Below are 23,796 nucleotides of genomic sequence, written 5' to 3'. Positions count from 1 at the left end.
CACTAAATCAGACTGGGGGAAAAAAAGAACATCAATGAAGATCTATGATCTTCAGTGTAGAAAAAAACAAGATTATTGCCTGATCTTCTGAACTTCCCAATACCTTTCTGATGCATGTCAATCACTTCAAATCCTACTTCTTTCAAAAGTATGGTTTGACAGACTGATTTTAGACCATCATAGCCCAAATATCAGGGACTTTTCCCTTTGTGAGATGTGAGTATTTTTCCCTAATGCTTCTAGCTCCTAATGTTTCACCACATGCTAAGTTGTCCTTGCATAACCCCTACAGTCAGTGCGTTCAGTGCATTTAGTTAGGGGGACAGTTGTATTGACCCACCAGGCCACCACTCTGAGCCTGGACATTGATTCCTCCATGTTCCATTCATTCACCAATACAGGGCAATCTCTGCCCATTCCAAAATAAACACCCTTTAGGGCTAGTCATTGGAATGTAATCTGTTGTTTCAGAGATACTACCTTACATTGTTAAACTCCAGTCAGTGATGGGGACCTGCTACTTGCTCTGTGTATGCATAGCATAGAGGAGGCTTGTTGATGGGACTTGGCATGGTGATGTGGCGCTGGGTCCAGTGCCTGATGTTATGGATACAGTGATGCGGGTCCAGTGCTTACATCATGCATGGCGTCCAGTAGCTTGGTGAGCTGGAAGAAGCGTTGCCACGTCTGTCCAGAGTTGTTGGTGGCCTTGCCCACAGACCTCCTCAGCTCCTTGATGTAGTTCACTCTCATCTCCTCAAACGCTGCCTGGTTCTTTAGGCCCTCTTTGGGAACTGAGAGGAGAGAGGAAGCCAAAAGATAAGTATTAATGGGAGGTGTAAACAACTAGCCTGCATAACACAAGATACATGTATTGTATAAGCACATGGCAGTTTGACCTAAACTTGACCTGAGAACATTTAATTTGAACACCCGACAGTTCTAACCATGTCATAAGTATTTGAATCAATTACCTTTTTTTACTCTTTTTTTTTTTGTTGACCAACCACATCAACCCTTTGTCACTTCGCCCATTTAATTCAGTTCATGGTAGTTGTCCTCTTTTTTTTGACTACAGCGTCAGTCAAATAACTAAGAGAGTGATGAACAGGATGTACAGAGTATTTTAAGTGAGAAATTAGATAAGTGTGTCTTCTCAGGATGGATACAGGTATCCTCTCCATTTCTCCCTTTCTAAATCTCTCTTTCCCTTTAGCTCGCTCTCTCTTTCTCTCTCTCTCTCTCTCTCCCTCGCTCATATCTCCGTAGAGGACAAACTAACGGCGATATGGCTGCCTGCCAACCTCATCTTAAATGACATTCCGTGTCTGGCTGGCTAACTGATTAAGAAACACCTCGTCTCTCAAAGAATGTCTGGCTCTCAAGTCTCCCAACGCAGTCTCTCTTAGATCTTTCTTCTAGTGGAGGCCTACAGGAACACTTCTGATATACACTGTGGTGTAATGAACAAAGTGCAGCAGGTACAGTAATCAAACTAACCAGCACAGTGCCTTTATCTCTAGTAGCCTGCAACTCTGCCACTGTTATTCCACTGTTGCACTGGAGGTTGGTGGCACCTTAATTGGGGAGGGGTGATGGCTGGAGCGGAATCAGTGGAATTGTATCAGCATGGTGTTTATGTTTTTGCGGGCATTATAGTGAGCCGTCCTCCCGTCAGCAGCCTCCTGTGCACTGTTGATTATCATAGCTGCTACTACTACAGTAGATTATCATAGTACACAGTAACCTACATTATTATGGTCATACAGAGGCATCACATTCAGACATATATTGAAAACAGGTCTATAGGTCAAAAAACAATTGTTTAGTTTTATTAAGTGCAATATCACGGGACAGTGTTAGTTCGGTACTACACACACACACACACACACACACACCGTGTTGGCACACTAAGGCAGGTGTTCTCTACCTAATGTTAGTAATTGACTAAGTTGCTTCAGGTAATGATTACCTCAAACCAGAGCAACCAACTGTTCCAAATGACACACTTTAAAGTCTAATTGGCATCCTGTTTCATAGGGAGAAGGATGACACACCATAGCCCAGGTTAGTAGGCTACCTGCTGGGCTGGTCCCAAATCTGTTGGTGCTGTATAGGCAACTCCTATGGTCAGACGTGGCGTTAGCTGGTCCCAGTTCTGTATGTGCTGTATAGCCAACACCTATGGTCAGAATAATCATGCCGAACAAACAAGTCCGGGATCAGTCTAGGACCTGCCTGGTCCCAGATCTGATCCAAACATTACATGACAGTGACCATAGCAGTTGGCAAGACAGCCCAAACCGATCTGGGATCAGTCTAGAAGCCTTGGCTACTTGCCTGGTCCAATATCTGTTTTTTGTCCACATGATGACAATAACCCTAGGAGATGGCAAGATAACACAAACAGATCTAGGACCAGTCTAGGGAGGATAGGCTACCTGCCTGGCTAGATCCTTCTGGTGTCACAGCGTAGCTCGACCTGCCTCACAGTGGTACGCTAATGACAAGCTGCTCTCCTTGTACTGTTTCTATGGTCAGTTTTGATATCTTTAAACATTTAAATTAAAAAAGCTATGTTCTGGGTTGCCTATGGCTGAGTTGAGGCACTGTGTTGACCCTTGAGGCCTGCATTTGATATACAGATGTAGGATCTTAATTTGATCACCCTGTTCCGGGAGACCTTTCCTGCTATGCAGGCCATTTGAAACTTGTAGTATATTTGAGGTTTAAAAAAGCTTGTGAAGTTTGTTAATACCACTTTGAAAGTCCGGACTTGATTTTCCCTTAGGGGGTCTGGCCCGCCCTACCGTACCTACTTGCCCATCCAAATGAAATATTGATCTGACAGATGCACGCTGACAGAAAGACTCGATCTCAGATGAAGTATCAGCGTGAGCGAAACGGCACCCCTCTGTCTCCGTATGTGCAGACCGTGTATCTGATAGTCTGGACAAAAGGAGTATGGCACGTCGTACTTAAATCTGTGGATTGTTTCAAATCACATGCATAGGCCTATGCCTATTTGGGAAGCCGGCAATTTGGGCAACGCGCTTGGCAATAGGCCTAGTTGATTATTTAGTTGCGGCTGTCAGTGAAAACGATCTTTAATGTGTCTTGAGTATCCTTTTAAAGTGTTGAGACGAGGGGAGTGGTGTGTGGTGACGATATGGCCGTCTTTCTCCAGAATGTGCTCCGCTGTCTGCTGCATTGTTCCATTGTGTGAATTGTTTGCCCTTTTGATTAGATTTGTTTTAATCAATTCACCATTACATATGTAACGAGTAGGTCTACTAAATGTACCGTTCATCCCTGCCATCTGGCTACATTAATTTATGTTAATGCATGTATTACAGACATTTATTATTCTCATTCTAAGAGTGGAAACATTGTTTGCAGAGAAATCCGTTTAAGTTAATTTTATATCCATAATTTAGGAGTTTAAAAAAATGTTGTCTTTTGTTTGGAGTGCTCCATGTGAGCAATGAGGATTTGAGTGGTTGAGGGAGCGTGCGCCCATGAGCACGCCAACCTGCTGAGTTGATACAATATTGCACTTTACTAGCGATAGCTCACGTCAAGACAGGTAGAAAGGGAGGCAGACAGGCAGAGTATAGAGATTAATACGATTGACAGAACCTGAATTTTCACCAGGCTTATTTATTAGTTGGCTTTAGGCCTATGTATTTTACTTAGTTGACGATGGAAGTTATTGGCCTACTGCTGCATTGGCCTATAGGCTATCTCTGGGTAACATGCACTCATTTCTTTAGCTGCCAAAGTATCACGGGGTATCAATGTGTTCATATGGCAAAGGCTGGTGCTCTTGCATTAGTTACATTTTCGAATTTATCGTTTTGATTCAGATTTTTATGATTAACCACGTGACAATAATTTTGAGTAACGAAAACATTATTGAAATGAAACTGTTCCACAAACATTTTATATAAAATATAATCCATAACTGGAACATAGATCGGTAGAAATGGTAGGATAAATTGTAAACTTCTCCAAACTTGAAACTACAAGCTGCCTGTGGTCTTTACTATAACACCCAATAACACAATTCCTGAAAACAAACGGCTCGTTTTTAGAAATCATAATGCCCATCCAACTGATTCGCTCTGTTACCTGCCCTGAAACAATGCCCATTTATTATAATCCACGTAATAATTCACACTTCCTGTTGTTGCAGGATTCTTTTTTCTGCTGTAGCAAACTGGCTCAAATTAAGATCCTACATCTGTACTATACTCCGTCTGAAGTAAATGTGGTGCACCTGCAAGTAAACGTGTAATTGTACTGTGTACACCATGTGTGTCATGTACATATGACAAATACACTTGATTTGATTTTATGTTTAATTAGCCTAGTTTGAAGCTTTGCATTTGAAGACTTAACCCAAACCAACATGTGGCAGACAGAAACGCACACCTGTTGATGCTGAGAGCCATGTGGGAAAATACAGTTGACAGGACTTTTTGTTTCTTAGAACACACAGCCACAGGCAAGAGTAGGACTAGAGCCTGTCAGTTAGCATTGCATCTTGGAGGAAATCGCTCAGCGAATGGCAATGCTCAGTCGTACGTACGCAGGCACGACACACACACACACACAGAGGCATAGACACCGTGAGAGATGCAGACGCACACACACAAACCTAGCCTAGAACGTAACAGAGACCAAGAGCAAAAGAACGACAAAGCAGTAACTAGAGCTCTCTGGAAAAACATCAAGGCGAGAGAGGGATTCTGTTCATTCTGTTTCGCGGCTTGTTTTGTGGCCCTTATTAACAGGAACATGCTAAAACCAGTGCCACATTTGGGCCCTGTGCTCTCGCCCCACTGACTCAGTCCCTAATTTAATTCAGCTCCAGTTGGCATTTAGTGTCTAGGGCCTGCAGAAAGTGTGTCTTTTAGGGGCGTGGCCGGCAGAAAGTGTGTCTTTTAGGGGCGTGGCCGGCAGAAAGTGTGTCTTTTGGGGGCGTGGCCAGCACAAAGTGTGTCTTTTAGGGGCGTGGCCGGCAGAAAGTGGGGCAATTACTCAACGCAGGTACGCAACCTAGATGTGTCAACCAGGCCGTATTTCACACTCACGCACGCACATCCATATTTCTTAAGCAGCACCGGGTTTAATAAATAATAATAAGCACCAAACGGAAGAAAACTGACTGAAATAGGGAGGGACTATCTATACCTGAACTTGTCCAATAAGAAATGCTTGTTTTCATTTTCCATTTCAAAACCTTTTGCTACGGTGCTCCCTAATGAATATGACCCAGGATTTTCTATGAATTGCAACCTGCAACCTTGAACCCTCTTTTTTTTTTTCACAACCTAGAAATACTTGCATTGTTTCTGTCTCCTGATATGTTCTGTACATAGCCTATATATTATATTGGGTGTCAATGTGAAAATATCCTATCGTTAAACACACATGACATCTAGCTTCCTGCTTTAGTCTTACCAGCTCATACCTCACTGACTGTGTGTCTTGGCCTTGAATCAAGCCATGATGTACCGGCTTACAAAGAAAATGCAGGGTATTTCAATAAATAAAGACTGCCGCACAAATATGCCTGTAGACTGTTCTCCTCCTAGATAAAACTTCATCCAGAAATATCGCATCCCGTCGCACCGGAAACGTTTAATAAAACAATGTCAAAAACAGCCCCACCAATGAATAACACTCAAAGGATTATTATCTATCTGACAAATAAATCAGATTATAATAATGGATTGTGGCTTATATAATGATTATATTGCTTTTTTTGTACTAGTTTTAGAACCCTACTTTATGTGAGGTAACTCACGTTATCTACCATTAGTGTAGCACCCACCTAGTGAGTGAGGCTAATGCATGTCAAGTTTAGAAACCATTTGATGACCAAATCATCCACCACAATATGTATTAGGGGGCGTTCTATTAACGAGTATTGTTTAAAGGATAATGTTTCCACACACTATCACTGTGGAGCCGAAGGGTACATCTGTTTTTATCAGATCACACCCATTCTACAGGGTCTCATGAGAGACTGCAGGGCAAGTGAACCCTTAACCAAGGTCAAAGACAAAAAACAGCTCCACACACAACTACTTCTCTGTAAACACTTTTCCACAATAACTCATCACACACACACACACACACACACACACACACACACACACACACACACACACACACACACACACACACACACACACACACATTATCCTTATCTCAAATGTATTAGTTGGTGACAGTCTGTTCAAGAATATGGAGGACGTTGGTAGCTGGAAATGTTTTCTCTGCCTCAAGTATCAGATCTCACTGTTAGTCACAAATATTAAAAGAGGATGAAATAGCCTTTTACAAACCTAAAAAGTAAACAACATAAAATTCATAGTCACTTCAGTATAGAAGGATTGAGATGCTAAAATGAGAACCTCTATCATCATCCACAAGAAGACCTACAGTAGGATGCAATCTCTGACAGACACTACTAAAACCCTATTCTGACAGATTCATGCAGCGACATAAGATCAGTCAGATCACCACAGCTCTCTCCCTCCATTTGGGCCATGTTTGAAGGAAGTAGGAGGAAAAACAGCAGGTTTTGGAGTGCTTCCCAGTGCTTGACTGGACTTTATTAAGTACAGCAGGGCTCTTTGGAGAGGCTCTAGAGGATGAGGAGGGAAGAGGCAACAACAACAGACGGACCAGAGAGCGCTCTCGTTCTTTCTGTGCTCTCTCTCTCTCACACTCACTCACATATATATTAATTCCATCCTTCCACTCCAACAGCACTCCTGCGTTCAGATTAATTTACTGACACTCGGGTTGTCAGGCCAGTGTCAATGCCCTTTGGGAATGCTTAGAATTTAGGGACTAAAATCTAATTGAATTCAAATTACACAAGTGTTTTATGTCATTGATTGATCTCCTTTTCATTTAAGATACACATTTTAGTTAATTGTATTTTTTCATGCATATCCTCTGAGTGGGGTCATGACCAGTGCCACTGGAGCACCCCTGGAGTAATTAGAGTTAAGTGCCTTGCTCAAGTGCACATCAACAGATTATTATAAAATGTTTTACCTTGTTGGCTCCAATATTCAAACCAGCAACCTTTGGGCTACTGGCCCAACGCTCTAACCTCGAGGCTAAATGCCGCCCCTTGCAGGTAGATAAAGCAATATGCAACTAAATTAGGTGTCGATAACATAATTTTGTATTAAAGGGGTCATAGCTGCGGGAAGTAGTTTGGGGGTGGAGGTGCCTACATTTTTTGTTGTTGTAATGAAGCCCTGTATTTACTTCCCCAAAGCCAGATGAACTCGTGGATACTATGTTTGTCTCTCAATGCCGTTTGAAGGAAGTTGCTAACTAGCATTGGCGTAATTGCTAACGCTAGCTTGCACTGGCTCGCGAAACTCTAACTTCCTCTGGATGCAGAGACGTACAAATGTAATCCACGAGTTTATCTGACTCTGCAGAAGTAGATAAATGGCTTCATTGTCAAAATCCCAAAGCATCCCTTTAATAGTTTGTCATTTTCCGCTCTGTTTGCTCTAACAACACTCCTAGCCAGGCATCCATTATCAATCAGGCAGAAATCCATGGAAAGCTGAGTAGTGCTGCCTCTGGCTCCAAGTGAGACTACCCAGGATCCTCCAAACGGAGGCCCTGCCTGCCTGACAAGTCTAATAAACATTCCTACAAATCCGCACGGCGGCAGTTCAAAGCAGAGCAGAGGGCTGAAGCCTGGCCTCCCAAAATAGCTCCCATAACTGGCCTATGTAGCCTTGCCCTCCTGTAGCTCTGCCTGCCTGCTCTGGTCCGACTGCGTTTACTGCTGGCCGCCAACAAGAACCTTGTCCTCAGGTGCCATATGGTGAAACAATATGGGGGTCTCGCTTTCTTTATGTCCCGTGTGGCTCAGTTGTTAGACCATGACGCTTGCAATGACAGGGCTGTGGGTTTGATTCCCGAAGGAGGACCAGTACAACAAGGGGTGCACTCCCTACTGTAAATCACTCTGGATAAGAGCGTCTGCTAGCTAAACGCCTAAAATGTAAATCCCTCTCTCACACTGATATTCTTCTTCTGTACTTTCTCACTATTTTACCTCTCGCTCTCCATCGATTGCCCTCTCTTCTCTTTCTCTCTGGCACATTAGTGTCATGACAGGTTGCATGCCAGAGGTATAGCATAATCGTTGCATCCTGTAGAGTCACCCAATCCCGCTTTCCGTGCATACCTAGAATGTATACTACCTCAGCTCATAGACATGACCCTGTATGTATACCTGTTATTATTCCCTGGTTCCTGTTTGTGTTCCAACTCCAAGCTCAGCAAACAAATGACAAGTGATGTACTTGTTATTTACTCTGTCAACCTGCTTGTATACTGACATGTGGCTGATACACACTACCTCACTATAGCTAGCTGTTGATTGGTGCAACACACACACAGACACACCATATAGACACACACACTGCTGTATGCACACACTCAGAGTTGGGTGTTTTTCTGGCAAAGGAACTCACACCCCCCCCCCTCTCCACACACCTTCAGCTGCCTTACCTGTGCTGAGCAGCAGCAACACTTTCATGGAGAGGAACTCTTGGTAGGTGAGCTGCAGCCTGACAAACTCCTGGCTCACCTGCCTCATGCCCAGACACAGGTCGTACATGGCTGACTGCTGCATGCGGTCCCTGGGGGGAGAAAGGATGGTTGGTCAGTGCCTGAGGTGTATTGGTTCTTGCTCTCACTATACAGCGCTGTACGTTTACCTCTAAAAACAACTGAGTGCATTCCCACTGGGAACACACTGGTTGAATCAACGTTGTTTTCACGTCAGTTCGATGAAATTCCGTTGAACCAATGTGGAGTAGACGTTGAAGTGACGTCTGTGCCAAGTGGGATGGCTCAGTAAGCTCCCATTAGCATTGACTATATTGTGTCCAGCCAAACTAATCTCAGATGTCCATGAAATACAGCCAACATCCCCAAAACACTGTGAATCATCCATGTAAACTCTTATATGTACATTTCCCACCATCCACCACATGATAACATACAACATACACACACACACACACACACACACACACACACACACACACACACACACACACACACACACATACTACTGCGCCTCAACCCCTTGGAACATCTTTCCACATCGTTATTCTACTCGCTGAGATAGGATGAGTTGAGAGCCAAATTCCTCTAGAGTACAGAGCACTGCACACCCACAGGAACACAACGCAGATGACTTAGCTGCTTCAGTACACTGTGTAAAGGCTGTGAAAGACTTACTGCATCACCCCAGTCATGGTACCTGAAAACACACAGATACACTAACATACACACTCCGTTCTAAACACAGTCGCTCACACACCATATCAGAGACGTTGATCTCGATCCGGTCAACGTGCAGAAACGGCCAACCAACAACAACGGGGCAGAGGGACAGTAGAGTAGGTTGGGTCGGATGGAGAGGGAGAGCCAATGTGTTATGCAGATGCCGCAAATCCCAGGGAATTATGGGTTTTGGAAGCCACCTTCTCCACTTTAAATCACCCATCACGTCGAGACTCGAATAATCTAATGCAAGCGGTGTGGCTCCACTTGAAAGGGAGTTCACCATAGGGGCTGCATAGCAAATGGCACCCCATGCCCTATTTAGTGCACTACTTCTGACCAGAGCCCTATGGGGCTAGGGTGCGATTTGGGAGGCAGCTCATGTGATACTACTGCAGAAACCGCATCGTGACACTAGGACAGAGGAGGGAGATTCTGCTCTGTGGATCGAACCAGTCTTAACATTCTGAAACAGATTTGCAGAAACAAGGGAGAATTGGTGCATATGTTCTCATTATAAGCATAAAGTAGGTTTCAAATACTAATTAGTCCAATTAGTTTACTGTATACAATGTTCATCTGGCTGCATGAGGCTTGGTTTAGCTGAGTGTCTCGTTCTTTTTCTGAGTGTCTGACTGTATTTCTGTCTGTCTGACTTTGTCTAACTTAAGAACATATGAAAAATGTATGTGTTTTAGGAGTAGCATTGTGTTGGAGTTCTGCAAACGGCATTTCATTATTTGGAGAACCTTGGGTCTGAGAATAAAAAGTCTCTACATATTTTGTCTGAAATCAATTTTGCTGAATCATTGCCCAAAATTAGAAGAAACTCACTGCCCCTGGTTTTTCTCTCTCCGGCTCCCACCGTTGCCATGGAGAGAGATTCAGGAAGCAAGAGCGAGGATGTAAAAAGTCAGACTCACTTCACTGATGTGAATATCCCTGATAGACAGAGCAACTACAACTGTATAACCCCCACTTAAAATACAATAGTTTGTATTGTGTTTGTTTTTCTTGGGGTCACTGGATATTATTGGCAAACGTCTTTCAGAGTCTTGTTTATACCTCGTTATCTTCTGTCCTCTTGGGTCGAGAAGGAACTTTGCATGACCTTCTTGACCCTCCTCTGTCAATTGCTACAGTTTAGGTCTAGATGCACCCACTACGGGCCCAAAAGTTGGAATAACTGTTTTAATACAGCTATTGCAAGCTATTAATGCATAAATTAAGTTTAAAGAGCCACTGAACACAGATTGGTGTGTTTTTTTTCTTCTGTTGCTCGTTAGAAAGATGAGATTTCAGTCTTGGAAGTGTGTTCCTGACCGATTCTGCATTTGGTTAATGACGTTGGTCTCCCATGAGACACTGCAGGTGCAGAAGCCTGTTTCACTTCCTCATAATCCACAGAATAAATCTAAGAACTCAAGAAATGTTTCATTCATTTTTACATTTATGCCAATGATGTTTTAGTAGTGAAATTTTACATTAAGGTATTTGGTGCAATATTTCTCAAGTAAATAATGTGTTGTCTTATGTAAACAAAGTTGGAGTTGCTGGGTAGGTCTGCCTCACTGTCTATGCTATTGGATAGACAGCAATCACTGCAGCTGTTCACCCCATGTTAGTGGGAAAATTGACAAATCGCCAAATCAAATCAAAACCCAACCTTCATTTACATGTACAGAAGTTCCAAACTCCATTTTAGATGAGACTGACTTCATGACCAAAATTATCCTATTTACAAGTTGTCGTCAATTTTGACACTAACCGTTTCGGACTCATATCGATGCCACATAGTTTTCAAAGGGATTCGTTGCTTTTTGAAGGCAGTTGCTCTTTAATTTAGATGTATTTGGCTTTGACATCAAGAGCACATTTGTCTTTTTTTTTTGTTCTCTCTCAATCAGTAGACCGAACTAAATTAGGACGAGAAATCCAAGTGGGCGGACTATCCAGCTCCAGCCAATTAATTCATTAAACAATGTCAAGACAAGGAAGTCACTAAGGAGCCATAGAAACCATAAGTTAACAAACTGCTTCCTCGAGGACAAGAGATGAACGAACTACTTCCTCCTCAAGGACTAGAGATGAATAAACTGCTTCCTCCTCGAGGATTAGAGATGAACAAACTGCTTCCTCCTCGAGGACTAGAGATGAACAAACTGCTTCCTCCTCGAGGACTAGATGAACAAACTGCTTCCTCCTGGAGGACTAGAGATGAATAAACTGCTTCCTCCTCAAAGACTAGAGATGAATAAACTGCTTCCTCTTCGAGGAGTAGAGATGAACAAACTGCTTCCTCGAGGACTAGAGATGAACAAACTGCTTCCTCCTCGAGGATTAGAGATGAACAAATTGCTTCCTCCTCGAGGACTAGATGAACAAATGTGGAGAAAGTATGGATTGTTTGATATACTGATGCAGACGGGCTAAACAGGCTAGTTTCTCTACACATCACTATAGAGTGACAGACGGGTTAGTTAATCTACTCAATACGCCAATAGACAGGCTAGTTTCTCTACACATCACTATAGAGTGACAGACTGGTTAGTTTCTCTACACATCACTATAGAGTGACAGACGGGTTAGTTACTCTACTCAATACGCCAATAGACAGGCTAGTTTCTCTACACATCACTATAGAGTGACAGACTGGTTAGTTTCTCTACACATCACTATAGAGCGACAGACTGGTTAGTTTCTCTACACATCACTATAGAGCGACAGACTGGTTAGTTTCTCTACACATCACTATAGAGCGACAGACTGGTTAGTTTCTCTACACATCACTATAGAGTGACAGACTGGTTAGTTTCTCTACACATCACTATAGAGTGACAGACTGGTTAGTTTCTCTACACATCACTATAGAGTGACAGACTGGTTAGTTTCTCTACACATCACTATAGAGTGACAGACTGGTTAGTTTCTCTACACATCACTATAGAGTGACAGACTGGTTAGTTTCTCTACACATCACTATAGAGTGACAGACGGGTTAGTTTCTCTACACATCACTATAGAGTGACAGACTGGTTAGTTTCTCAACACATCACTATAGAGTGACAGACTGGTTAGTTTCTCTACACATCACTATAGAGTGACAGACTGGTTAGTTTCTCTACACATCACTATAGAGTGACATACTGGTTAGTTTCTCTACACATCACTATAGAGTGACAGACTGGTTAGTTTCTCTACACATCACTATAGAGTGACAGACTGGTTAGTTTCTCTACACATCACTATAGAGTGACAGACTGGTTAGTTTCTCTACACATCACTATAGAGTGACAGACTGGTTAGTTTCTCTACACATCACTATAGAGTGACAGACTGGTTAGTTTCTCTACTTGTCTCTATAGAGTGACAGACTGGTTAGTTTCTCTACACATCACTATAGAGTGACAGACTGGTTAGTTTCTCTACACATCACTATAGAGTGACAGACTGGTTAGTTTCTCTACACATCACTATAGAGTGACAGACTGGTTAGTTTCTCTACACATCACTATAGAGTGACAGACTGGTTAGTTTCTCTACACATCACTATAGAGTGACAGACGGGTTAGTTTCTCTACACATCACTATAGAGTGACAGACTGGTTAGTTTCTCTACACATCACTATAGAGTGACAGACTGGTTAGTTTCTCTACACATCACTATAGAGTGACAGACTGGTTAGTTTCTCTACACATCACTATAGAGTGACAGACTGGTTAGTTTCTCTACACATCACTATAGAGTGACAGACGGGTTAGTTTCTCTACACATCACTATAGAGTGACAGACTGGTTAGTTTCTCTACACATCACTATAGAGTGACAGACGGGTTAGTTTCTCTACACATCACTATAGAGTGACAGACTGGTTAGTTTCTCAACACATCACTATAGAGTGACAGACTGGTTAGTTTCTCTACACATCACTATAGAGTGACAGACTGGTTAGTTTCTCTACACATCACTATAGAGTGACAGACTGGTTAGTTTCTCTACACATCACTCACATAGAGTGACAGACTGGTTAGTTTCTCTACACATCACTATAGAGTGACAGACTGGTTAGTTTCTCTACTTGTCTCTATAGAGTGACAGACTGGTTAGTTTCTCTACACATCACTATAGAGTGACAGACTGGTTAGTTTCTCTACACATCACTATAGAGTGACAGACTGGTTAGTTTCTCTACACATCACTATAGAGTGACAGACTGGTTAGTTTCTCTACACATCACTATAGAGTGACAGACTGGTTAGTTTCTCTACACATCACTATAGAGTGACAGACTGGTTAGTTTCTCTACACATCACTATAGAGTGACAGACTGGTTAGTTTCTCTACACATCACTATAGAGTGACAGACTGGTTAGTTTCTCTACACATCACTATAGAGTGACAGACTGGTTAGTTTCTCTACACATCACTATAGAGTGACAGACTGGTTAGTTTCTCTACACATCACTATAGAGTGACAGACTGGTTAGTTTCTCTACACATCACTATAGAGTGACAGACTGGTTAGTTTCTCTACACATCACTATAGAGTGACAGACGGGTTAGTTTCTCTACACATCACTATAGAGTGACAGACGGGTTAGTTTCTCTACACATCACTATAGAGTGACAGACTGGTTAGTTTCTCTACACATCACTATAGAGTGACAGACGGGTTAGTTTCTCTACACATCACTATAGGTGGTAGTTTCTCTACACATCACTATAGAGTGACAGACTGGTTAGTTTCTCTACTTGTCTCTATAGAGCGACAGACTGGTTAGTTTCTCTACTTGTCTCTATAGAGCGACAGACTGGTTAGTTTCTCTACACATCACTATAGAGTGACAGATGGTTAGTTTCTCTACACATCACTATAGAGTGACAGATGGTTAGTTTCTCTACACATCACTATAGAGCGACAGACTGGTTAGTTTCTCTACACATCACTATAGAGTGACAGACTGGTTAGTTTCTCTACACATCACTATAGAGTGACAGACTGGTTAGTTTCTCTACACATCACTATAGAGTGACAGACTGGTTAGTTTCTCTACTCATCTCTATAGAGTGACAGACTGGTTAGTTTCTCTACTGGGTTAGTTTCTCTACTCGTCTCTATAGAGTGACAGACTGGTTAGTTTCTCTACACATCACTATAGAGTGACAGACTGGTTAGTTTCTCTACACATCACTATAGAGTGACAGACTGGTTAGTTTCTCTACACATCACTATAGAGTGACAGACTGGTTAGTTTCTCTACACATCACTATAGAGTGACAGACGGGTTAGTTTCTCTACACATCACTATAGAGTGACAGACGGGTTAGTTTCTCTACACATCACTATAGAGTGACAGACTGGTTAGTTTCTCTACTTGTCTCTATAGAGCGACAGACGGGTTAGTTTCTCTACTCGTCTCTATAGAGCGACAGATGGGTTAGTTTTTCTACTCGTCTCTATAGAGCGACAGATGGGTTAGTTTCTCTACTCGTCTCTATAGAGCGACAGATGGGTTAGTTTCTCTACTCGTCTCTATAGAGCGACAGATGGGTTAGTTTCTCTACTCGTCTCTATAGAGCGACAGATGGGTTAGTTTCTCTACTCGTCTCTATAGAGTGACAGATGGGTTAGTTTCTCTACTCGTCTCTATAGAGCGACAGACGGGTTAGTTTCTCTACTCGTCTCTATAGAGCGACAGATGGGTTAGTTTCTCTACTCGTCTCTATAGATCGACAGACGGGTTAGTTTCTCTACTCGTCTCTATAGAGCGACAGACGGGTTAGTTTCTCTACTCGTCTCTATAGAGCGACAGATGGGTTAGTTTCTCTACTCGTCTCCATAGAGCGACAGATGGGTTAGTTTCTCTACTCGTCTCTATAGAGCGACACGGATTAGTTTCTCTACTCGTCTCTATAGAGCGACAGACGGGTTAGTTTCTCTACTCGTCTCTATAGAGCGACAGATGGGTTAGTTTCTCTACTCCTCTCTATAGAGCGACACGGATTAGTTTCTCTACTCGTCTCTATAGAGCGACAGATGGGTTAGTTTCTCTACTCGTCTCTATAGAGCGACACAGGTTAGTTTCTCTACTCGTCTCTATAGAGCGACAGATGGGTTAGTTTCTCTACTCGTCTCTATAGAGTGACAGACTGGTTAGTTTCTCTACTCGTCTCTATAGAGCGACAGATGGGTTAGTTTCTCTACTCGTCTCTATAGAGCAACACAGGTTAGTTTCTCTATACGTCTCTATCTCTACAGGGACATGCTGTAGCCATCCTCCTAACTCGGGACCTTGGCCTGATACCATGGTCAGTCACTGACACACTGGGGATAGTGGGGACACTAGGGCGACATCCAGGTTTTCGTGACAGAGCACTGTGGACATTCCAGTCGACATCCAGGCCATGCAGTAAATCAAGTTGGTGTAGGATACTTCTCATGGGGATTGTCACCCAGAATACCTGGACCATCTGTCACTCAGACAGGCAGTTCCACTGTAACTGCGTCACACACAGGCGTTTCAGAAGGTCTTAGAATATGTATCAGCAGCACATGCTTAGGAAGGCATCTACTGTAGGTAACTTTATGATCATATATGGAATTAGTTAAATGATAGAATGTAACTTTCTCATTGTATTTTACATGTAATGACATTGTATCCAAGCATACTTGGTCTCTGCAATGACTTCATTATTGTCTGTCTTTTTTGTGTGTGTGCCAGGAAACCTTGCATTGAAGTCCTTCTTTTACAAAATCAAACAAGCCAACTCAATTCCGTTCCATCTGGGATTGATGCACTTTCCCCAGCCACCTGTAGGGGCCAGTATTCTCCCTCTGCCCGGGCCCTGTCCAGGTCCCATACCATTACCCTCCACTTCAATGCACCAGTCATGCACCACAGCTCCAATAAGCAGCTGCCCCATATACATTTCCTCTTCCTGTTCTCCTGTTCAAATATATTAGAGCGGATCACACGCCCCATTGACTCCTCGCTCCGCTCTGATCAACTGTGCTCTGGGGATCGAGGAGCCGTTTAGAGGTACAAAAGCCTTTGCTTTAGGGAGCAGGGCTATCTGACTATCAGTCAGAAGACAATGAGCATTTTTTTCAATCCCATCGTCACTCTGAGAGAAGTAGGAGGAACTATGGACTTGTCGTTTGGCTTTGTTCGGGAACTCTATAACTTTTTTTTCTGAAAACTGCATATCTGTAAAGCGAGACTAGGTCGGTGGTAGACAGACTTACTCGTTGAAGACGAGGTCGGGGGCGAAGTAGAGCATCTGTCCGTTGGTGTGTTTGTAGGACCTCCAGCTGAGACTGAAGGAGGACAGACACATCCAAGAGTACTGGATCAGGGTGATTTGGTCCTCTATGGGCAGGCCCCGGAAACCTGGGAGAGAGAGAGGACCATTATTGATGTGATATGTTCCTGCATGTTTGATTTGGCAATGAAAGTCCCTGACATCCACTGTTAATGAAGGCTATTGAATTGGATCAAAGGGGGCTGATGGGAAGGGACACGGTGAGAGGTAGTGAGTCTTAAATTGAGTACAGTAGTGAATGCAGGACCAGTGACATACCTAGAGAGACACAGGTACAACAACCCATGAGGCATTCACCCAGTCTTTCCTCTCTCTCTGTCTCGTGTGTGTGTGTACGCATATGGCAAGGTGCCTAGCAGCACCAATATTTGTTCAGACATGAACAAACCACTGCAGAGTATTCGCCCGGTGTTGTTTTACACAAAATCCCCCAAGGCTTCTAATTATTGGCCTGTTGTCTATGTGGGCCCTTAAAAAGACAGGCGGGAAAGTTGCCAATCTCTCACTCCGACTTTATACAGAGCATTACATATGAACTCTTCCTCATTCTATAATGCAGAGTCCCAACGAGGATGCCAATGCTGCAACTGAAAGTGACTGATCAGAGCTTAGGTACTATTCCAGGCTTTGCATGTCAGTCGTCAGCCATGCAGCCGCTGCCAAGCCCGCGATGTGTCACGGTATCAATTCATTGTTGAATTAGTGTGTGGGTTGTATTGCTGGCTACGCCTGTGGCTTTTTTAAAAAGGACTCAAAGCTCTTGATTCAAATAACCGGCTTACTGTATGTCAATGGTGCTCCCTGGAAGAATCTATAGCTGGGTCTAAGATGATTATTAAAAGATTAACTTTTGGGTCGCCCATCAAAGTGCTTGAAGACTGAAGACACTCAACAAGTCAATAGTTTACAGTGACTACAGTACAGGATGCTGCATACAGCATATACTAGGCTTCCTGTGTACTGTGGCACTGGACTGTCCAGACCAAGGCTTGTTTATAGTCTACAGCAGCCATGTAGCGCAAAGCAGTCTGCCTTATTAGTGCGAGTCTTCTGGAGGTGAGTTTCTGAGCTTTTATTAGCAGAGCTAAGTCCAAATGTAAACTGAATGCAATGGAACTTTCAAAGTCAGAGAGAGTCTCAGAGAGAGAGAGGGACAGGGGAGAGAGAGGGGCTGGTTTCCACCTACTGTGTCTGTCTTTCTATTTATATGTCCGGATACGGCAAGCAGACACCCTGGAAGAGGTATCAAATATTTGCAATACAGCGAATTAAACAGCATCAAAGAGGTACCTGTGACTGTAAGCCTGTAAGGCATCTTTTGAATATTTCACCAACGGACAGTTTTTAGGAACTTACTCACCTCTTTAAAAAAACAAATGGTATATTAAAGTCAAATTTAGCATAAACGAGTTCGATTTACATTATTTATGAAAGGCTGATGAATGTAAATGAGCTCCGTTTCCAAATCTTAAATCTTGATTACATTTTCACTTTAAATAGGATGCTATCGCTAATCTCATTAACGCATTGCAGAATCATTTCCTAACGAGATCGGGAACATTTCTGCCGGATATATTCAGAAGACACAAATGTTAATAATACCACACCATGTCAAAATATGCCTGGAGTATAAAATACATGATAGTGATTTCTCCTAACAGCCAATACGCCCACTCAAGAGATTTACCCATGTCTCTGCCCCCAAGCATTTAGAATGGAATGGGATCAAGTTGACTCTAGACATTTATCTGTTTCCGATGTCCCCTTCAAAGATATTACTGTATAGGAAAGGAAGATAACCCACTCTTCCTTAAATCCGTACTGCCCAATCCCATCCAGAACCCCCATGTCTGTCTAACCTGGAAGTAGTTTGGCCTCCACCAAAGATATTAGAAATAAAAGAAAGATACTGTATCTCACTCTAACCTGGAAGTACTTTGGCCCACTTGACCACACGGATCATCTGTTTCCCAGCCAGCTGGTTGAGGCTGGACAGCAGGTGGTCGGTGGTGTCAGGCTGGGTGTTGTCGTAGCCCGCAAACACCACCTCTGGCTCAATCAGCTCCAACACGCTGCAGATGGAGGGGGGCAAGTAGGGGGTCACCAGCCCACCTCCAGGGCCGTGGGGCACCAGGGCATTAGTGGGGCTGGTGCTCAGCTCCTTCTCTCCCGAGGACAAGTACCCCCCTCCACCTCCAGATCCAGGGCACGTCTGCCCCCCCTCCTTGGTGGGGGTCGAGTCTTCGTTCACACCCTTCAGCTTGCCTAGCTTCTTAGACTTCCGCGCTATAGGGAGGAAGAGAGAATGACGCACCTATTTAAAGTACAACTTACCATGATGTTTCTGCATTGTGTTGTTTCAAAATGTTCTGTTGATAGGAGAGCATGTAAAGTGTACGTACTGAAGTAACTACAAATATTCAAGCTGAATTTGAGCTTAACTTTGTTTGGCAATTGTTGGACTTTTGGAAGCTAAGTGTCATTTTGACCATTCCACAAGGCAGTGCACACTTGGCCCAGCATTGTCAGGGTTAGGGGAGGGTGTGGCTAGGGTAGGCCGTCATTGTAAAATAAGAATTTGTTCTTCACTGACTTGCCTAGTTAAATAAAGGTTCAATAAAATATTCTATCTGCACTTTTGTCAGATGTAGTAGTGCTCAAGATATCCTAACAGAAGTGTTTTCTGCCTCTCTCCAGGGTAACTTTGTGGGAAAGTATGTTAGGAAGTGAATCAGGATTTGGAGACTGTCCACCTATGACAAAGTACAGTAAGGAAAACATTTGTTCTGTATATTGCAATAGCGGTAAAACGGAAAACCTTTCTTGCTGTATAAGCAAGTCTATTTTGGTTCCCTGGCAGTATCCAAACTGTATCACACGTTAATATTGGCCTGCAAACTTGGCTGTGGATTCTGTAATGATACAGAACATCTCAAAGTAGCAGCAATTTGACTCCACACAATAACCCTCAACTTTGTTGTTTTTACGGTTCTACAACCAGTCGGGCACTGACATATTTCTCAGGTTCCTGCCATTGAACCCGCCTATGATCAGACTAGGAATCTGATTGGCCGCTCATCAATAATAGCCGTTAGTCCTAGAAAGCTCCCATTTCCTTAGAATAGGGTGTTATTTCGGATGCATCGGTTCAGATTTAGGATATCTGGCATTTATGATTCCGTACCTCCGAGATTCATCCCGGCTTGGAGACACTTCCGTACTCGACAGGCCGGACAGTTTTTCCTCCGGATCTTATCGATGATACAGTCATTTCTTCCGGCACACAGGTAGTTGTGCTGGCCTTAACACACACACAGACAGGAAGACAGGAAGTTTAATAGTGAGCCAAACTCTGAGAGACAAGACAGCAGGAAGCTGAACTATATGGAGGACAATAGGATAACTTACAGATGTCGGATCTTAATTTGATCACCCTATTGCAGGAAAACATTGTGCATTTCACGTTTAAAAATTCTTCTGAAGTTATTTAGACTTTGACACTTGACTTGATTTTCCCTTATGAACAACTTATCAACCCCTTCAAAAATGTCCACTAATTATCATCAACATAATCGTTGACATATCCTGTTAGCGGGATTATTTTCCTGCTGTAGCAAACTGGCTCAAATTAAGATCCTACATCTGTTCTCAAATGCATTGGAGTGTTTCCATAATATACTGTAACAACCTAAAATTCCAAGAAATCTTGATACCTTAAGCCATTCTTGTACACAGACATATACAGTACATATACTGAGGACTTCCTCAACTGGCCAGTATGGTCTCGTGATATGAATACTACATCATAGAAACGTAGGCTTTAGAATTGACTGTACATAACATCAAATGGGATTATTCCACTAGAACTATAAATAGTCACTAATGGTGTTTCTGTATGGTACATGGGTACTATATCTAAACACTAGAGTGTGGCTGGCTGAGGCATCGGTTGTGTGTGTGCGCACCCCATTTATGCGTGTGTGTCCGTGTGTCGGTCTCTCTCTGACTAGTGCCTGGGCTGCTCCAGTCTCTGACAGTGACGCTAAGAGGCAGAGAATCCCCCTCTTCCTCCCTGCCTAGCCCACAGCTAAAATGCTCTCCTGTTTCAGAGAGCCAGCTTCCGCTCCACTGGACCAGCACTGTACCTCTCCTCCTCCTCTTCCTCTCCTCTATTCACCCCTCTTCTTTTCCTCTCTACACGTCCGCCAGCCTCAGAGTACCACACGCGCCCACACACACATTCGTTCCTCAGGCCAGGGACGGCCAGGTTAGCGCGCCTCCACTGCTCCACGGAAGCTACACAAACACCGTGATTGTCTCACACACACACACACACACACACACACACACACACACACTGACCCGAGCTATGGCCCAAAAACCTTCACTATGGTATGTCACAGCCACAGGAAGTGGCCAAGCAAGATGCACAGAGTACAGCCAGAAAACAGGATACAGTGACATAGTTCATTACATTTCATCTGATGTTGACAAAGTCGGAGTGTCAACAAAGTCGGAGTGTCTACGTAAGTGGGGGTGTGCGTACGTGCCACAGGAGGTTGGTGGGACCTTAATTGGGGAAGACAGGCTCGTGGTAATGGCTGCAGCGGAATCAGTGGAATGGTATCAAACACATGGTTTCCAGGTGTTTGATGCCGTTCCATTTGCTCCAGTTCAGCCATTATTATGAGCCGTCCTCCCCTCGGCAGGCTCCACTGGTACATGCATGTGTGTTTCTGTGTGAGAGTGCCTACTGTACGTGCGTACCTGCATGCATACTCGTTTCTGAGCATGTGTGTGGGAGTGTTGGCATGCAAGCGTATTGCTGCATTGGCCTTCTGTGTGCATGCATGCATGACTGTGCGTCAATGTACAGTATGTGTGACCATACCGTGTGTGTGTGAAGCTGCACAGTGTGTGTGTAGTCTGATCTCTGCCAGGGGAAAGTGGAGGGGAGGGGGGAGAGGAGATAGGAGAAGAGAGTGGAAGGGAGGAGAGGAGGGAAGGGAGGAGAGGCAGCAGCTGTAGCTAGGTCTAGCTCCCTCCAGTCCTCCACTATTTCTGTCTATATCACATGACTCTTACATAAGCCCATTTTTCTTGCTCTAAAAAACAGTAAACTGCGACACAGGAAACGCACAACGCTAACCCCACCCCCCCCCCCCTGCCCTCTTCCCGCCCCCTCACTGGATGGTTCAGACTCTGAAAAAAGGAAAACTTGTCTTGGAGCCCTTCTATCCAGTGTCCAGCTCATCCCATGAATCCTGTTAATCATGGTCAGAAAGTTACACACTCCAAATTGTGTGTGTACATGTACAGTATTTAGTTTGTTCCTGTATGTATTGGTGGGTGAGTGTGGATTTTATGTTTCTCAACATTTACAAAAGGTGTGTTTGCTGATAAGTGATGAATCCCTTTTCCAGGGATTTTGCTCCGTACACTTTATATGAACCGGACAAATATTGTTTATCCTCATCGGCTCTACAGAGAATCTATTTGTTCACATAATTAGAAACTCAACTTACTACAATAGATTTCCCCATTTCCAGATTCATCACCTAGTCCACTATAATAAATATGAAGATGGCTGCCGTCTAATCGGCTCTTAACCAACCATGCTATTTTGTTAGTAACTTGTTTTGTACATAATGTTGCTGGTACTGTCTCTTATGACCGAAAAGAGCTTTTGGACATCTGAACTGCGATTACTCACCTCAGATTAGACAAAGAGTTTTTCTTGAGTCGGACAGGAGGGAGATACTACAGACACCCGACCAGGCCCAGCTTTCGCTGGAGAAGGAAACTGAGATTTCGCGGAAAAGATCAGGGTGCCTTGTGAAGATCAGGCAAGGAGTAGCTAATCTGCCTTTGCCTTCCGTCCTGCCAGCTAATGTTCAATCGCTGGGGAAAAAATGGAACGAACTGAAAGCGCGTATATTCTACCAACGGGACATTAAAAACTGTAATATCTTATGTTTCACGGAGTCGTGGCTGAACGACGACATTAAGAACGTACAGCTGGTGGGATATACACTCTATCAACAGGATTTAACAGCAGACTCTGGTAAGACACAGGGCGGGAGCCTATGCATATATGTAAACAACAGCTGGTGCACAATATCTAAGGAAGTCTCAAGGTTTTACTCGCCTGAGGTAGAGTATCTCATGATAACCTGTAGACCACACTATCTACCTACAGAGTTTTCATTTGTTGTAGCTGTCTACATACCACCACAGACCGATGCTGGCACGAAAACCGCACTCAATGAGCTATGTACCGCCATAAGCTAACAGGAAAACGCTCATCCAGAGGCGGAGCTCCTAGTGGCCAGGGACTTTAATGCAGGGAAACTTAAATCAGTTCTACCTCATTTCTATCAGCATGATAAATGTGCAACCAGAGGGAGAAAAAAAAAATCTAGATCCCTTTACTCCACACACAGAGACGTGTACAAAGCTCTCCCTCACCCTCCATTTGGCAAATTTGACCATAATTCCATCCTCCTGATTCCTGCTTACAAGAAAAAAGCATGAAGCACCAGTGATTCAGTAAAAAAAAGTGGTCCGACGAAGCAGATGCTAAACTACAGGACTGTTTTGCTAGCACAGACTGGAATATGTTCCGGGATTCTTCCGATGGCATTGAGTACACCACATCAGTCACTGGCTTTATCAATAAGTTTATCAAGGACGTCGTCCCCACAGTGCCTGTATGTACATACCCCAACCAGAAGCCATGGATTACATGCAACATTCGCACAGAGCTAAAGGGTAGAGCTGCCATTTTCAAGGAGCGGATACTCTGAAGCTTATAAGAAATCCCGCTATGCCCTCTGATGAACAATCAAACAGGCAAAGCGTCAATACAGGACTAAGATCGAATCGTACTACACTGGCTCCGACACTTGTCGGATGTGGCAGGGCTTGCAAACTATTACAGACTACAAAGGGAAGCACAACTGACAGCTGCCCAGTGGCATGAGCCTATCAGACGAGCTAAATAACTTATATGCTCTCTTCGAGGCAAGTGACACTGAAACATGCATGAGAGCACCAGCTGTACCGAAAGACTGTGTGATCATGCTCTCAGTAGCCAATGTGAGTAAGACCTTTAAACAGGTGAAC

At 43.6% G+C, this 23,796-nt stretch overlaps 1 protein-coding gene across 4 annotated transcripts in view; it reads right to left on the bottom strand.

The window, feature by feature from the left end:
* The window catches only part of LOC118361871 (mineralocorticoid receptor), a 105,218-nt gene that overhangs the window by 7,454 nt on the left and 73,968 nt on the right, over positions 1–23,796 (bottom strand). For 3 of the 4 annotated variants that reach the window (XM_052486725.1, XM_052486724.1, XM_052486726.1), the window contains exons 4-8: positions 19,856–19,972; positions 18,598–18,957; positions 16,595–16,739; positions 8,566–8,696; positions 637–794 (exon numbers count right to left, since the gene is read on the bottom strand). In XM_052486725.1, coding sequence (XP_052342685.1) covers positions 637–794; positions 8,566–8,696; positions 16,595–16,739; positions 18,598–18,957; positions 19,856–19,972 — 911 coding nt within the window. Of the gene's footprint in view, positions 1–636; positions 795–8,565; positions 8,697–16,594; positions 16,740–18,592; positions 18,958–19,855; positions 19,973–23,796 lie in introns of those variants that run through there. The other variant, XM_052486727.1, reaches the window with a different exon arrangement.

This window comes from Oncorhynchus keta, chromosome 29, assembly GCF_023373465.1.
Source record: "Oncorhynchus keta strain PuntledgeMale-10-30-2019 chromosome 29, Oket_V2, whole genome shotgun sequence".
Taxonomy (NCBI): domain Eukaryota; kingdom Metazoa; phylum Chordata; class Actinopteri; order Salmoniformes; family Salmonidae; genus Oncorhynchus; species Oncorhynchus keta.
The sequence above is the reverse complement of the archived record's forward strand: the minus strand, read 5'-3'. Positions and strand labels throughout refer to the sequence as shown.